The sequence below is a fragment of the Notamacropus eugenii genome, chromosome 3, assembly GCF_028372415.1.
Source record: "Notamacropus eugenii isolate mMacEug1 chromosome 3, mMacEug1.pri_v2, whole genome shotgun sequence".
NCBI classification, from domain to species: Eukaryota; Metazoa; Chordata; class Mammalia; order Diprotodontia; family Macropodidae; genus Notamacropus; species Notamacropus eugenii.
This window is the reverse complement of record NC_092874.1, coordinates 360,656,668-360,674,764: the sequence shown is the minus strand read 5'-3', so window position 1 is coordinate 360,674,764 and position 18,097 is coordinate 360,656,668. Positions and strand designations below refer to the sequence as shown.

General features: G+C 35.0%; 1 protein-coding gene across 13 annotated transcripts in view; it reads left to right on the top strand.

Moving 5' to 3' along the window:
* Window positions 1-18,097, top strand: part of PPIP5K2 (diphosphoinositol pentakisphosphate kinase 2) — a 93,728-nt gene that overhangs the window by 5,494 nt on the left and 70,137 nt on the right. For all 13 annotated transcript variants that reach the window (XM_072597294.1, XM_072597292.1, XM_072597301.1 and 10 more), the window contains exons 2-3: window positions 13,053-13,462; window positions 15,581-15,776. In XM_072597294.1, coding sequence (XP_072453395.1) covers window positions 13,313-13,462; window positions 15,581-15,776 — 346 coding nt within the window. In that variant the 5' untranslated portion in view covers window positions 13,053-13,312. The remainder of the gene's footprint in view (window positions 1-13,052; window positions 13,463-15,580; window positions 15,777-18,097) is intronic.

The following is an 18,097-nucleotide window of genomic DNA, read 5'->3' as shown; positions in this document are numbered from 1 at the left end:
TGGCGGCTTTGAGTAAAAATAAGGATTAACCTAAACTAACCCCAGAGGGGCACTGAGTAATTATTTTTTTTTTGAAAAAGGAGTAGTAGGCCAAATAGAGATTACCAAGTTTGGTAATACCTAGTTTAGGGGACATCAAGTGCCAGAATCATGGAATTTCACATTTGGGAGGCATTTTAGGGGTTATCTAGCAGAGTAGTATCCAGACTTTTTAAAATTACAGTCTTCATCAGTAAAGAAAAAATTTTGAGCATCCTCATTTATATATAAACTAGATATATTTGCTCCTATATCAGTATTATATACATTGTAAAATGATAAATTTGAAAAGTTAAAACAATGAGATTAAGATAACATAAAAATGTTTTAAAATAATATCATTTGTTAATGGAGCCAAAACCATTTCTGCTAAACAAACAAACAAAAAAAGACTTTTAGTGAGAACAGTATGGTTGCATATGCTTCATTATATTTGAAAAATTTCTCAGTATATCTTGTCTAGATAGGATAACTTATAAAAAAATTGTAATTATTCAGTTAATTTGATAAATGTATCTTACCAAGTAGTTGAATTTCAATACTGGAAAATTTTTTCATTGAAAAGGAAATTTGAGATGGAGGATACATTTTTACTCACCAGTCTCTGCCCCAGATCACAGAACCAACCAGGGACACACACTTTGAGGTGATGTGGGAGAGCTAAATTTGTGTAAGGAGAGGAAGATTTTCATACCTGCAGTGGGCTCAGGGTTGTGGTTATAGTTGCCCCAGTTGGCCAACTGGTGTAGAAGAGACTGCACAGTTGAGGAAGAGCATGTAAAGGCGGGGCAGTGAAGGAATTGTGTTTGGGACATCTCTAGCAGTTGATTATTAAGGCAAAGGTGGGATAGGACTCATCTTCAGATTAAATGGTCCTATTTACCCCATTTTCAAGACCACTGATCTGGTCTAGCTTATCCAAACAGTAATTCCTTCTCTGTCATCTCAAACAAGTGCTCAGATAGCCCCTTCTTGAACTTCTTCCTTTCTGAATCTTTTTGAAACAGGGGCTCCCTTATTACCTGTAAGAAAACTCCCTTCCCTTTTACTCATCCTAGGACCATCATCCTCATCTGCCTCAGCTCTAGCCCTCTCATGTAACTCTTCCTTTACTCTTCTATTAAACTCTTATTTGTTATCAAAATCCCCTTCTTATTTAACTTCTTTCTTTCCCACTCCTTCTATCTTCTTGCAGTGTCTTTAACTGACACTGTATGCCAGTAATGTTATAGATAGTGAGCAGTTTTTCTTTTTAAAATATGAATAGGCTGGATGTGTTGATACATAACTATAGTCCTTGATGCTGGAAATGATTGAGCTGGTTTATTAAGTTCAAGAAATCTGAACTGCAGTAAGGCTGAACCAACTGGGTGTCCTCAGTAAGTCCAGCATCAGTGTGCTGAGTCTCTGTCGGCCTAAGGGGAAGCAAAAACCAAATAAGGAAAAGGTTCTGTGCTAATCACTATTGCAGTTAATTTGGTGAGTGCCCCCCCCCCCATACCTCCAACCAGAGCAAGTCTCCACCACTCCACCCCCCCCAAAAAAAAATGACATGAAATTTTTTGGTGCTAAAATCCCTATAGACCTTTGAGATAACCTTCTTGCTATAAATCTATGCTCTGTGCTCTGCTTATTTATTTCTGTTAGATTCCCCTGTCTGCCAGTCTCATTTGGCATGGAGTATTTTCATAAAAGTTTTTCTTGAAATGAAGTAATGCCTCAACAATCAATTCATATTAGTAAACAATGATGTAGCTACAAAATTTACCTGGAGGAGAAAAAGGAATTATTGCTGCCTTCAGATGGGCTTTATGTTCTTTGTAAATGGATCTCAGTTTCATCTATGAAATGAGGAAATTAGACTAATTGATCTTTAATTGGCCCTTCCAGTTGTAAATATTTGAACTTTATCTGTGTTGTAACCTTGGGCTGAAGGTCCATGCTGTCTTCGTTACAACGTAACCTCAAATAGGCTCTTACTGCAACAAGACAGTCCTTTTACATCTTCCCTGATTGACTGAATGTCCCACACCACACAGGGGCAAACCCTGTCTACAAACACAAGTGATTCTGTCCCATCCCAGTTTCTTCAGCAGCTTACCCCTTCTCTTACTTATCTTCAATCTTTCCCTGACTACTGACTGCTTAAAAACATACCCATGTCTCCCTCATTCTCAACTCTCACTTGATCTGTCCATCCTTACTAGCTATCATCCCATATCTCTTCATGGCTAAGCTTGATTTTAGCTGTCCAGAATTGATGCCTCCACTTTCACTCTCTCCTGAGCTTTCTACAGAATGGCTTCCAACCTCATTTGACCAAAACTACTCTCTTGTCAGTAACAGTTACTCTAACAGTTTCTTAATTGCCTTTTTTGTCAAGCATGATATTAGATCCTCTAAGTGACCCAGGCTCACAACCTGTATGTTATCCTCATCACCTGGACTCTTTCACTGCCTGCTGCTGGGTCTCCCTGCCTCTTCTTTCCCAAACCAGTCCCTTCTGTATGTGTAATGTAGATATAGATAAATGATATATAGATAGAGAGATACTGGCTATGTGGGCATGTATATATCCTGTATCTCTATATTTCCTACATCTGTCTCTTGTTTGTACATAGTTGTTTTCATGTTGTCACCCCTATTAGATTTGTGAGCTTGAGAGCAGGGACTCTCTCTCTTGTCTTTCTTTGTATCTCCGTTGCTTATCACAATATCTGGGAGGTACATAGTATCAAAGGAGGTACTAAATGAGTGCTTGTTGACCTACTTAGAAAGTCACTTAAGTGTTTTCATCTTTAAAATGAAGATAAGGAAACTTATGGGGTTGTTGTGAAGATCAAATTATATAGTGCTTTGTAACTATCTAAAAATGCAGTCTGTTATATACTGTCATTATGTTGTATTACATAGTGTATATTATATTATGTACCATACGTATTATGTACTATAATTGGAAAAGGTTAATACAAAATTTAAAAAATAAGCACAATAATAATTCTAGAACAAAAAGTGTACAACATAAAAATGAGAGGGTTGGACTAGATCGGTGGTTCTCAAAGGGGGTGACTGCTCCTTGGGGGGGAGTGCAATGATGAGGGGGGCAATTAGGGAGTATTGAATAAAAATAAGGGGACTGTGGAAGCATAAGGAAAGAAGAGAAGAAAATTTTGAAAAAACATTCAGACATGTTTCATCTATTGTATAACAGTTAAAGTTGTAGCGAGACCTTTATTTTTCAAATAAACACACAAAATGCAAATTATAGCATATGTTCAGTGGTCAGAGGTCTTAACAAGCAAGTGCTGTCAAGCAAGCATGTAGACCAGCATGCATTGGCAGGAATATGTGCATGTAATGACTTGCTTATAATATGATACTATATGGTTACATGACTCATTGTTGTGTCATCAAAATTTCATTGCAGAAAAACCCCCAAATTTACAAGAAATTATTAAATTTAAGATGCATCATTTTTTTAAAAAATATATATTTTTGAAATGATGCAAATTAAAAAAAACTTTTAATGGGTTAAAGATTTCCAGGGGAACACTGAATGATTTTTTTAAGGGAGCAGTAGGTCAAATAAGTTTGGGAAACTCTGAACTAGATGATCACTAAGGTCCTTTGTAGCACATAAAATCCTTTAGATTGTAATTAAAACTGCTCCCATTTGATTTCTTATTTGATGCTACCTTTAGGGAAGCCAAATTGCCTGCTCTTTCCACTAGAGTTTTAGTTCTAGTGATTTCAGTAGGTGGTCAAAGGAGAACAACGTAGAATGTGCTAAAAATCAAGCAAGAGAAAAATATTGGAAGTTTTCCTTTCTGCATTCTACTGAAAGAACCCTTAGAGTTTAAAATGCTTACATAACATAGATGGATATACCATCTAATATACCCCAGCTGCCCACCTAAGGCAAGGATAAATATATATTAAACCTGGCCCACTCTGTCTCCAGGCAGACTTTGATTTTTGACAATTATAGATTGATTTTATTTTTCTGACACTGGGTTATTTAAGATAACTTTGAGTGGTTCTTTTAATTTGAATAGTTTATATTTTTATAGATAATCTATTTCTTTTGAATTCTCAGTTTTTCTTTAGCTGTTTATATTAGATTCTGATGAGATTTTATTCTCTACAATTTTACCTTGTTTGGATTTTTAAATCTGATTAATTTAGGATTTCTCTTTTTAATGAGGTTGGTTAAATGTTTATTGATTTTATTCGTTTTATAGCTTTTGGGGATTCCAATTTATCTCAGATTTTTAATTTTCATCTTTTCTGCTATTTTGAATTTGTTGACTTTCAAATTTTTAAATTGCAATTTAATTTATTAATCTTCAGTTTTTGTGTTTTGTTAATGTATATTTTTAGAATATAATTTATCCTCTGAGGACTATTTTATTTATATCCCAGAAACTTTATCTCTTTGTGTCTTTGTTGTCATTGTCTGTTTTTTTTAAGGTAGACTGGTCATTTTATCCACCTCTGAGGGATTCAGGAGTCCTGATGGACATACAGCTCTTTGGCCTTTGGAGGGGGCGTGAGGACAGTACTTGGTAGTCTAAAGTGGAGCAGAAGTGTCTAATCTTTTCTTGTCTCACAGACTGGTTCCTCATCACTTTTCTGTAGACTGTGTAGTTAACACAGTAATGTCATTTTATATACAGTTTGGGCAGTAAATATAAGCAGTCAAAGACGTCCCAAAGGTTGAGACTTGTATAATTTTACACATGCTGAATTTCTTGATTGCCTTATCCTTGGGCACAGTTGTTATACCAGATGGGTTACATGTGGCATGGCTCCAGACTTTTGATGTGCTTTTTCCTTTTGCTTTGGTCATCTTGTGTGTGAGAAATTGAAGGAGGTTTATTAGTCTTTCATGTAGTTATTCTTTCTGTGACTTGTTTCGGTAATGAATCTCCTTAGGTCTTTGGGTTCCTTAAAGTGATGATGATGATTTCTGTAAATGTTATACTTAGTATTTGTGGTTTTTTTACACTTATTTAAAATTTCTCTGTACGTTAATACACTCTACACCTTAATACATGGCATATTTTTGTTGAAGTACCATGTAGGACTGAAAAATAACTATATTCTTTAATGGTTCTAGTCAGAAGAGGCCATAGGATTTCCTTCCAAGATGGCAGCCTGAATGGAAGGCAAATTGCTCAGATCTCACCTACTCAAACAGAACTCAAATTTTCTCCAGACCAAAAAATGATCAGGAAATTCAGTGAGAAACTATAGTAAATGACTTCTATCCTAGGACTGAACAAAAAGTGAGCTAGACTCCCTCAGGCAATAGGATAACATACTTGCTGTCAGTAGCATAAGGTGACTTCCCAGTATGACAGAGATAAAGCAGGGATATATGTATCTTTGCAGTCGTCATGTCCAGAGGCAGTAAGAGTGCAAATGTACCCTGAAAAGTCCTGGCACCATGAATGCCTAGAAGGAATGAATCAAGAGATTTTTTTTTTAATGTAATAAAAGCTCTGAAGGGTAAAAAAAAAAAAAGAATAAATAGCTTAGAAGAGAAAGTAATAAGCTTTACCCAAGAAATAGGCCCACTGAAAACTAGAATGGACTCCATGAGACAGCAAAAAATATTAGAACAAAATCAAATGATTGGAATAGAAAATGTAATATATATGATTTTAAAAACAACTGACTTCAACCATCTCAGTTGTGTGCCATTATCCTTAGAACAAAATGCAGGATCATTTGTTTGTATGACCTTCATAATCTGACTCTGACCTCCCTTTCCAAACACAAATTCCCCTTTATGCATCCTGTATTCTAGGCAAACTGTCCTATTTGATATTTCTCAAAGACTACTATGAATCATGTTTCCATGCATTGGTTCAGGCATCCATGTTTAGAACAAATGTCTTTCTTGCCTCCACTTATTTTTTTTTTAGTAAGTGGAAAGTCTTTTAGAAGTGGGAACCCTAGCTTCTTTCAAAGCTCACTTCAAATATTGTTTCCTACTTGAGTATGCCCTCTTCCCTCCACCTGCCTATTGCTTTAAGGTAATTTATGTATACTTTTTCCTTCTTATACTTTGTATTTGTCTTATAGGCCCATTTGTTGTTTTCCCCATAGTATTTAGCTCTTTGAGGACAAAGACTGTTTCATATGGTAATTGCATTGTGCTAAGTATCTGCCACTTAGTACTTAAATACTTTGCTTGCATGATTGTTACATTACATTTAGACATTGAAACAATTAAAGGAATTTTATAGCTAGTTCAAGCATAAGGCCTTTGTTATTGTATAGCTGTTGTTAGTATAACATTTTTAAGAAATTATTTTTTAACATTCATTTTTTAAGAAATCCAGTTTCCTTCATTGAAAAGGCAGATAGTAATATCAATTATACATGTGAAGTCATGCAGAATGTATTTATATAACACTTCAAGGTTTGCAGAAGACTATATATCATTTGATCCTCACAACAACCCTGTGAGACAAGATATTATCCTTATTTTTACACAGAAGAAACTGAGCATCAGAGAAGTAAATTGCCCAGAATCTCACAGCCACTAAATATCTGAAGTGGAATTAAGTTTAAATTTTCCTGACTCCAAGCTTAACACTAGCTACTATGCTCTTCTGCCTTCTTTTCAAAATGGGAAAAAATCAAGGAAGTCTGGGAATATCTCAGCTTTATCATAGAGTTTATTAATTAGAGCTGGATGCAGCCTTAGAATCTGTTGCCATTACTTTATAGACGAGGAAACCAAGGCCCAGAGAATTCCAGTGACTTGCTCAAAATCAGACAGTAAACTGTAGCCTCAGGATCTGAGCCCTGGTTTTTTGGACTCTAAATCTAGCCTGTTTTCTGCTGAACTGCACTACATCTTCTAACTAGGTTACACCAGAGTGAAGGGTTGGGTAAACTCCTTCCCCCTAGGAACAACCAGGAGAGTGACCAACCAAATTATGCTGACTGTATTTTGGCTTGTAAATGACTATTCTTATAGCAGAAATTATGCCTGGGAAGAATTGGAGGCCACCCACATGGTATGATAAAGGTGATGCTGAAAAGACCCCCTATCTTAAAATATCTCCCTAACCCATGTGGGAGCCCCACTATGAAGTCATTATTATATTGGATAGTAAACCAGCTGTGTTGTTTTGAGATAACCCAAGTCAGAGTTAATGTTTGTTATTTTGAGGGTGCTGCTGGTACTCTTTTTAGAACATCAGCAGGAAAATACTGTTATTTGTTAGTGGAAAAACTTTGGCCTTAGAAACGCAACATGAGATAAATTTTTAAATGCATAGGGAAGGGATAAAAGCTATTATTTCTATGAAAAAAGGATGCAGAATTCTAGAAGACTAACTTAGAAACAACTTTTGGAACACAACATGTGCATAAGTTCAGAACTGCATGTTATATATCTATAATGGTATGTTTCTGTATGCTCTTTGAAATATTTTACTATATCAATTATTTATTTTAGACTATAGTCTCTTAGAGGGAATGGACCTGGGATTGTGTCTGCTTCATTCACCCAAGTACAGAATAAAATATTTGAGGGCAATGGTAAGTTTAGACAAACATTGGCTTTCCCTTCCATCTAAGTCAAATGAACATTTAGTTGCAGGGAGTTAGCCATATTCCTCAGCAGGGTGAAATAAATGACCATTTTAACAAGGATAGTTTACTTGTTCAGGAGAGAATGTGAAAGAAACTTCATACTCATAAGTGAAAATGATGGGAGTGAAAAGAAAACTGCATATATTCTAAGAAAGGTACCTTAGAGTATAGCTGTAATGCATGAAGAAAAAGAGTTGTAACATCCAGATGTTCACAGGAGACAGAATCCAAGCTAGGAAAGCCCATAACTTTAAATTTCAATACACAAAGGTACTACCCTGCAAGCCTCAAGCTACTGGTCAGGTCCTAGTGCAAAGAGGCTAATTTGACTTCATAGCTATTGGTAGCTAACCCTATTGATAGGGTTAGCCCCATGACTGGAATTTGACTCTGAATAGATATACTTAATTCAAAAAACACAGAATAACTTAAAAGGGGGCAGTATTTTCTATTAAGGCATAATTATGAGAATCAGTTCAAGAACCTGTGGGAAAGTATTGTGGAGAGCATTTGGGTGAATGTCAATGAAAGTAGAAATAGTCGATTGTTGTAACAGGGACATTTTGTAGACTATCTGAAACACATCCTACTTCCCCCCAAAATAGGGGGAATAGATTAGTTCTAGAGACAAAGCCTGGCATGGATGTAGGATATTGTAAAAATGGGAGACTTACATTATCCAGAATATACTGGAGCACTTTCTTTCCCGAAAAACAGCCAGTACTTTCTTGCTTTTACTTGACTTAGAGATATTTTCATCATTCCAAAGATGAAGGAAGAAACATAGGGGAACTATTATTCTGCATCTGATTTCTTGCTAGTAAGGAAAAACTGATTGCTGGGATTGAAATTTGGGAGCCTTGGGGAAAGCAGTGCTCCCTCAACTTTGAGTTTGTGGTAGAAAAGATGAAAACCAGGAAAAGTGATTCATACCCCTATGTTTTGGGAGAGCAGACTCAAAGGAAGGGTAATTTTATTGAAGAGGAAAAAGCAGAGTTGTTTCTGTGGGTGCCCAGGGAAGTTGTCATCCAATTTATATTTTTAAACTCTGTAAGGAAGATGAAAGCAAGATAAGGAAAATGAATATGAAAACAAGTTGCAGTACTATTAAAAATACTCTTAGTAATGCTAAAGCTCAGGATGAATCCAGAGTGGAAAGGAAAGCCAAGGACTAGAAAAACTGGTTTTAAAGCTGTATTGAAGAAAAGAGAAGGACTAAAGAAAGGATAGGAAACCAGCTAGGGTGGAGGAGGTGATGGTAACTGATGTAATTTCATTCTTAGTCTACTTCTGTTTTCTCTTCCAAAGTGAATGACTTGTGGACCAACGATGAAAGAACAAAAATCGCTTAGAGGAAGTTAATATCCTTGGGTACTGAAAGAACGCGTAGATATGATTGTTCAACTTCTATTAATTTTTTTTAAATTAAAAATCAGCTAACACAGATTTCACTATTCAGAGAACAAAAAAGAGATTGTATGTGAAATCAGGGACTACTGTTATGTGATTTGTTTTAAAATGTGTATTAAATATAATACAGTAGTAAGAAAATCTTGCTTTTTTGTATCTCCTTCTGAACTACCAGCACTGCTTTCAGAAAATCATGGATGTAGATCATGAAAGGGACCTAGACTATATAATACAATCTTTTTTTTTTTTTTTTTAATAAATGAGGATACTGAGGCCCAAGGATGTTAGGTGACTTGTGCAAGGTCACTCAGTAAATGTACTAAGTGTCAGAGGAGAGATGAACCTGAATCTTCTAACCCCAGGGCCTTTCTGCTGTGCTATGATGCCTCCTATTCATATGCCTTTCTCTCTAGCCCCATCTTTCTTCGTCTTTGCCAGTCAGGTGAGTATAAGATGGAACCTTATAACTGTTTAATTTCAAATTCTCTTATTGCTAGTGATTCAGTATATTCTTTCATATAGTTGATGACAACTTTGTACCAAAGTATTTGTACCAAACCTTTATCAAAGTAAATTGCTACCAAGATTTTTTTCCCAAGTTAATGGCTTCCTAATACTAACTTCATTTTTTTAGTAGAGTTTGTATAGAGTTCATCGATAGCTTAGCTTACTTTTTTGAAAACTGCCTGATTATATCCTTTGACCACTTATCTATTTGGGAATAACCCAAACTTTGTAAATATCTAGGATATGTGTCCATTTGGGTTTTCTTGAACTATATAGTGTGAGATCCTTGTGTAACCTTAATTTCTGCCCTCCTGCTTGTCATCATTTCCAGCAGATTTTATAATTATTTTTTTCATATTCTTTCTCCAGTAACTAGAATTATTAGATTTTTCAGGTGTTCATTTACTTTTGGATCTTTTATACCTAACCTGTTTTATTGATAAATTTTTAAAAAATTTTAATCTTTTTTAAATCAATGCCAATGGTTTTAATGATTATTGCACTTCTTTCCCACTTTTTTCTTTTCATTTTTACCTGACATTCCATATCTTTTGTTACCACAAATGAAAGGGGAGTAGCTGAGTTGTTTTTGTGTTTGTTCTACAAAGTAACCTATGAAATTTTTAGTATTGTACTGCATCTGGAAATGCCATTTTTAGTGTATTGGCCCAGCTCACCCATGAGCAATTAATATCTTTCAAATATCTCTCCAGGTCTTTCTTTGATTCTGTAAAGAGTACTTTGTTGTGTTCAAGTAAAATATGTCAGTGCAATATTGTACTGTGATCAACTGTGAATGGCTTAGCTATTCTCAACAGGACAGTGATTGAAGACAGTTTCAAAGTGCTCACAGTGAAGGATACTGTCCCCCTCCAGAGAAAGAACTGATGGAGTCTGAATGCAAATTAGAGCACACTAATTTTCACTTTATTTTGGGTTTTTTTGCATTTTCTTTCACAGCATGACTAGCATGGAAATATGTTTTCCATGATTGGATATGTGTAGCCTGTATCAAATTCTTTACCGTCTCAGGGAGGCAATCTGGAACTCAAGATTTAAAAAAAAAAAATGTCAAAAGTTATTTTTATATATAATTGGGGAAGAAATAAAATTGAGAAAAAGAGACATTTCTGTGTCTTGGCAGATAGTTTGAGGAGATGTCTTCTTTTCCTTGCACCCATTTTCATGTTTCCATACACTTCTGCTATATCTCATTTTGATTAGTAAGACTGCCCTACTTTTTTTTTTGTTTGTTTCTTCCCTAGTGTGTATTCCTTTCCCCCACCCCTTCCTTATCTTTACTCTCTTAAAACAAAACTGCATTAAACCATAGCCAGGCCCCAAATTTATCTCTTTGCTTTGTGAGCCTTCAAAACAATGGAATACTGAATAAGCAAAGATCTCTTGTATTTTTTTAGAATGTAAGTATTGGTCATCCTTTAGCTCTGTTAAATTGCCAGTTATTTATCTTTCTATATTTCTCTTTTCTACTGTTTTCACTTCAGTAGATTCTATAAAGATCCTATTTTCTCAGCAGGAATGCTGGAAAGTAATCTATTAAAGGTTACATCATGTTCATATGTGTATATGTGCATATTTATGTATGATGCACACATACGTGTGAGTGTGTGTGTGTGTGTGTGTGTGTGTGTGTGTGTGTGTGTGTGTCTTGGAAGTCATGAACTCAGGATCTGGGTTCATGACTCCCAAGTTCATTATTCTTTCCATTGTACCATGCTACTTTTATATGTTTCTTTTTAATATGTAGAGGCCATTAAGACAATTTTTACTAGTATCATTAACCTACAGATGAAGGAATTTGCAGCATGAGTATTGGGAGTTGGAAGCATCTTAAAGTATAAGATCCCTACCTTTTTTGAGAACATAGATTGAAAGACCCCAGGAAAGTAATGATAACCCACACGGTCTAACATTGAATTTAATGAGCCAATACAAATGAACTACAGGTAGATCTAGCATTCAGCAATGTGCTATGGTAGACAAATGATTGTTTTGGAGTCAGAATATAGTGTTGAATCCCACCTTTGCCACTGATAACCTTTGTGACCTTAGTCAAGTCTCTTTTTCTTTCTTGACCTCAGTCCTTATGTAAATTGAAAAGGTTGAACTAGATGACCTCCTAGCTCCCCTTTATCTCTTATGGTAGAAACAGTTTTCCCACTCCTGCCCACGTGAGTTGAATTAGTTTTTTGTTAAACATTATTGAAATCACCCATGAGACTTAATTGGTATGAGTTGCTTGAATGTAAAATAGCCATGAAAAACTACAGGTACTATCTGATGTTTAACTGGGAGACTAAGATGGGCACCTCATCTAGGGAGCTTCCCTCTGCTGAATCATATCAGGGTGAACTTGTTTCTCCTGCCTCTTGCTAAGTAAATTTCCTTTCCTTGACTGTTTCAGTGGCAAAATACAATTGTCTCATTTCATTTCAGTATTGAATGTAAACTACCAGGAGAATGGTTTTCATCAGGTCCTGTCTGGAATTGCTCCACATCTAGATTGTAAAGATGTAATAGAGTATTATTGTATAGTAAGAAATGGGGAATATGAAGAATTTAGAAAAACATGGGAAGATTTGCATGAACTGAATTAAAATGAGATTGATACAGAAGTGAAAAAAATCGCTAAAAGAAGCCAAACCAATAATACCAGACCACAGATAATGAAACATACCTATCTTCTTAGAAGAGAGGTAAAACCCTCTGAGAGCAAAACATTGCATATACTACTAGCCATTGTTCCTATATTTAATTATATTATTTCTTATAAGGGAAGGTTCATTTCTGACTGAGAGAGAGGGAGATATTATGGAAGCGACAATGAGGTAAAGACCTAAGTCATTAGTTAAATATATTTCACCAAAAAAACTAAAAGGAAAAGTTTTCTATCATTTGGGGATTGGCTGCATTAATTATAGTATATGAACAATGAAAGATTATAGTAAGAAACAGTGAATAGGAAGAATTCAAGGAGATTTTGCAAAATTTAGAGGGGGAAAGAGAGAAAGAAATAAACATTTATCTGGCTAAATGCTTTTACAGATACCTCATATGATCTTCAGGGCAACCCTATGAAGTGGGTGCTATTATTCTTCCCATTTTACAATTAGAGAAACTGAGGCAGAGAGGTTAAGCAATTTGCTCAGGGTCACACAAGTAATGCCCAAGGTCAAATTTAATTCAGGTCTTTCTAACTCTAGATCCAGCATTCTGTTTACTATACCACCTCCTATTAAGGAAGTATAATTTGTATATTTACCCTATCAAAGGTAAAACTTCAATTTATTAATAGAGAAAATGCTCATTTCTTATTTTTATAAAAGTAAAAAAAATTATAATCTTTGCAGTGAGCTCATTTCACAAATGTCACTTGTATCTGGTTTAACATAAGTGTCAGTGTCCTAGCTTTTCCAGGAACTAAACATTATAAATCTTTTATTTCTATTCTTGTTTCTTAGGTAAAAGAACAACCCTTCCAACTCAGGGAAACCTTAATGATTTTGAATTTTTGAAATTGAGTCAACAATGAAGACGTGATATCTGGGAACAGACGAGCAACTTGGCTGCTGACTTTCTTATCAGAATTTCAAGTGATTGAGTAAGCAGAAACAAGCTGCAAAGGATCGTTGTGTCACCCAGCTATTGGGAGAATGTGCTACCATCCTAAGACTGTTCACTTAACCACTGTTCACATGTAGATCATTTAGTTTTTCTGACCATGTCTATCCCTGAAATAGTAAACAACATCCCTAGATTTTTTGTTGGGACTGAAGAGGGAGAAACAGATGATCTAGGAGATCCTGCCAAGCCTGGAGATTTTCAGCACTTCTATGGACATGCAGATGAGGAAGAAGAGGAAGATGATTCTGTAAGTTTTGTGGATTTTGGGGGAAGAAAGAAAAAAACACCTGGTGTAGAATCATGTTTTTCCTGGAAAGTTATCAAAACTTTCCATTTTGCCTTGTTGTTCTGACCTCTTTACTACTATCTAATTAAGGATTACAGAAAGATACTAGTTTAACTCAACATTTGTCTTTTGTACCTTTCCAGGTTGAGAGAAATGATTGAGTATTTTGTTTTTAAAATAAAGCTTTTGTTTTTCTCAGTAACAGTAAATCACCTAAATTAGTGATGAATAACCTGTTGTCCTTACTCTAGAATTAGAAAGCCAGTTTTATTTGTTTTTGTAATAGAGGGAGGGTTAAGAAATTCCAAAAAAATTGAAACTAGTTGTCTAACTTTTAAATTGGCATGTCTGCATATATTAGACATTCATTTAATAAGCATGTACCATGTATGTGCAAGGCACTATGTTAGATATTAGGAATACAGAAGCAAAAGTGAAAGTCTGTGCCTTCAAGGAGCTTCCCCTGTTCTACAAAAACAGGTAGATAGACAAATCAACATAAAATATATACACAGTAATAAGAGGAAGAGATTCAGTAACGGTGGGGAAAATCATTGAATGCCTTATAGGTGGTACTTAAGTTGAGCCTTACAGGAAAAGACGAGGAAGGAGAAATGTGAGGGTTGAGAAAGAAGGGTGTCTGGTATGAAGTGCCTGTGCTAAAGTATAGAGTTGGGATGGATGGAATGTTCCATAAAGAGAGAGCAGTTAATAAACACTCTGGATCAATCTTTAGTTTTCCACTTTCAGAATAAAATACTTAAAGCATAAACTTTCAGAATGAAATAAATCTCTGTAAGTACTCAAACTATCTCTGTTAAATTATCTTTCATAAATTGCATATCTACAACCTGTTGATCTCTCTATTTTTTGGCATAAGGATGCCAATTTATATTTAATTTTTTATTGTCATATTTTTAACACAGCTTCACCACCAAGGGATATACTTAAATAGAACTGCAAAAACAGAACAAAAAAATCTAATTTTGAGACATTTTTTAAAGAAAAGTATATAAAATGTAATAATGACCATAGGAGAGTCCTTCCCTGCTATAACATCTCTTTTCTCTGGGCATAGTACTAAATGGTGATCTTGGAAAGTTGCTTTAGTTATCAAAACCACCATTGACCACAGAGTGACAAGTCAAATTGTTAAGATTTACCAGCAGTAAATAATAGGCAACTGAGTAGTAGGGTGAATACAGTGCCAGGCCTGGAGTCAGGAAGACTTACCTTCCTGAGTTTCAGTTGGATGTCAGACACTTAACTAGCTATGCACTTAACACTGTTTGCCTGTTTCCTCATCTGTAAAATGAGCTATTTAAAATAAGGAGGAAATGGCGAACCACTCCAGTATCTTTGCTAAGAAGATCCTAAAAAAAAGGAGTCATGAAGAGTGGGACACGACTGAAATGACTAAACAACCACCACAAATTATTGCTTACTGTGTTGTATTAAGCATTTCACTTTCAGAGCGCTGATATTTTAAAAAATAAGATCTATAAACTTAAAAAAAAATTGATCTCCTTTTCTAATGCTAGTGTTTATCCTTTCCTCTCTGAAAAACGGGAAGTAGAAAAGAGTGGGAATACATCAACTGCCTTAGTGGACCTCTTCATTTCTGATGGCCACAAAGAAACTACTAGAAAATGAGCCTCCTAAAATAACCTATGGCATGAATCTGGTCCAACTTGTGTAGCTAAAAAGTAAATCATTTGACAAAGTCTGAAAAATTAGTTACCATTAGCAAATGAGTTTTCTATCAAGACTAGTGGGAATAATATTTGTAAGATATTTATACATTTTTTCTTATTGAAAGCACAGAACACACCTGAAATTTAGGTATTAAGGACTGTGGCAACTTTTTAAAAATGTACTATCCTAATATTAATGCATTAGTATAGTATATAATATGTAGTATATCATACTAAAGCAAAATCATCAAGTTATATTTATGAAACACCTATGTGAAGACAAGAATATTGATTTTGTAAAATGCATCTCATAGGTAAATGTTTTCCTTTGGAATGTCTTTCAGTGTGAACTGGGATTTTAATTTCTTTTTGTATCAATTTTTAGCCACCAGAAAGGCAGATTGTGGTTGGAATATGTTCTATGGCAAAAAAGTCCAAATCAAAACCAATGAAGGAAATTCTCGAACGTGTCTCCTTGTTTAAATACATCACGGTAGTAATATTTGAAGAGGATGTTATTTTGAATGAACCAGTAGAAAATTGGCCACTATGCGATTGTCTTATTTCTTTCCATTCTAAAGGTAATTTTTATATTGTTAAAAATACCTGTATTTTCTTAAGATTTGAGTGTGAAATAATATTGAGTAAAGGTTTAAACTTTCATCTTGAATACTAATAGTCTAACTGAACAAATAAAATTGTTCCCCCAAAAAATTATTAGTCAGTATTGCTGCTGGAGATAGACTAACTCCTAAGACAGACAACATTTCTCTTTTATGCTCAGCAGGTTCTTAAAAATATGTTCATTAGAGGTTGATCGTAAAGCAGATTTCTACAAAATAGATTATTTTTCCGTTAACTTTAAGATCACAGAAGCATAGGTTAAAATTGGAAGGAACCTTGTAGATCCTCAAGGCTGATCCCCCCTAATGTATAGGTGTGGAAACTGAAACTCAGATTAAATGACTATCTGAATGGCAGTTCGACCTTCTGAGACCCTATTGTCTTAGCCATTTATTCACTTCTTAAACCATTTTTCTGTTCTGTATTACTTTCCTTGAAGGAGCAGCAGTGATGAAACTACTACTTAGTTCCCTGAAAGCCCTCACTTTACTGCAGGCTTCTTCTGACAGTATCATTCATCCATTACACTAGTCTTGAAAGCTTCTCTATTACAACTTGAATACATACACTTTGAAGGCAACATTTTACTGAGCACAGTATTATGTGCTCATAATTATGTGACAAAAACTGTACTAGGCATTAGGGATACAAAGACAAAAATTAAATTCTCTGCCCTTCTGGAGTTTACATTCTTTTGGAAGCAAATAACTCATATACTGAAAGTAAATCTAAAACATATACCAAGTAACTTCTAGAGTGAGTACACTAACCATTCATATGTGTAGATTCATAGATTAATTCAAAACCTTTTAAGACTTACTTTGTAAGATATGATATCATCCTTTCATCTGTTAAAGCCAGAGAATAAGATATCCTCTGTCCACCTCACAGGACTCTGCCTGTGATTGTTTTTCTTAAGTTAACCATGTACATTTTATAAAAGTAACCTTTGTATATAAAACCTGGGTATGGGACCCCTTAACCAGTGTTTCTCTAAATGACCACATTCCATTTATTAGTCAGCTTTTGTAGACAGTGGACATATAAATATTAAAATTGGCCATTTGTCAGATAGAACCAGTCAGGGAATATGGAAAGGGTAGAGGATGATATTTGCAACTCTCCAGCTCTGGAAAATATTTAATACAAAAGGCAATTCTTTGATCCTAAACTGCCTTTTAATACTATAAGACTTTATAAATTATAATATCTTCTCAAGATAGGTCAATCAAAAACCCACTCTCTGATTTATGTGTTTGAAAGATAGAGTGGATCTAGTAACCACATCTGAGTTTCCTCTATATTTGAAATTATATCTTGCAGAGAAATTCCCCAAAGTTTTTTTTTAATTGACCTATGATTTCAGCTGTACCAGTTCTGAACTATTTCATGTGTATTACAAAATATAATCTCTTTTATACAGACCAGAGAACTATTGCAAAAGTGTTGAGATGCTCAATGGTTTCTAAAGATGTTTTTGAAGGCAGTGTACTTCTTGCTGTACGCATTGAGATTGTTGTTTTAAATTGAGATGAATCTCTGAGGTGAATAACTTTTAAAATTAAAATTAGATTAAAAAGTGTAGCTTTAGTTAGAAACTACACAAAAAAATATAATCCAACTTTCACTATAACTTAAAGTGTTCATCTTTAATAACTTCATTCCATTAAATCCCAGAATTTCAGAGTTGGAAAGTACCTTGGGCCAACTAGTCCAACTTGTACATAAGAGGAATCCATCCCCATTGCAACATGTCCAATGGATGATCATATAGACTGTGCATCAGCATACTTAGTGAGGGGTGCCCATCCCTTCTCAAGGTTTCTTTGGCAGGTCTCATTGTGAGGAAGTTTTTCCTGACATTATGCCTAAATATTCCTATTTGCAGCCTCCACCCATTGCTTCTGGTTCTGACCCCTAGAGGCAAACAGAGTAAGCCTTATCCCTCTTCTGTAAGGCAGCCCTTCAAATACTTGAAGACAGCTATTATGACACCCTCCTAAGTTATATTTTCTTCTGGCTAAATATGTCCAATTCTTTCAGCTGATCCTTACTCAAAACCCTTTACCCTCTGGACACTCTTCAGTTTAATTAATGCCCATACTAATCAGTGGCTTTCAGAAATAAACAAAGTTCTTGGGATAAAGTCTGACAAGGGCAAAGTACAGTGGAACTATCGCCTCCCTGTTCCTTGAAGTTTTGCCTCTCATTTCCTCCCCATTTCACATTAACTTTTTTTTTGCTCTTAGGTCTCACTGCTCATTTATTTCAGACTTAC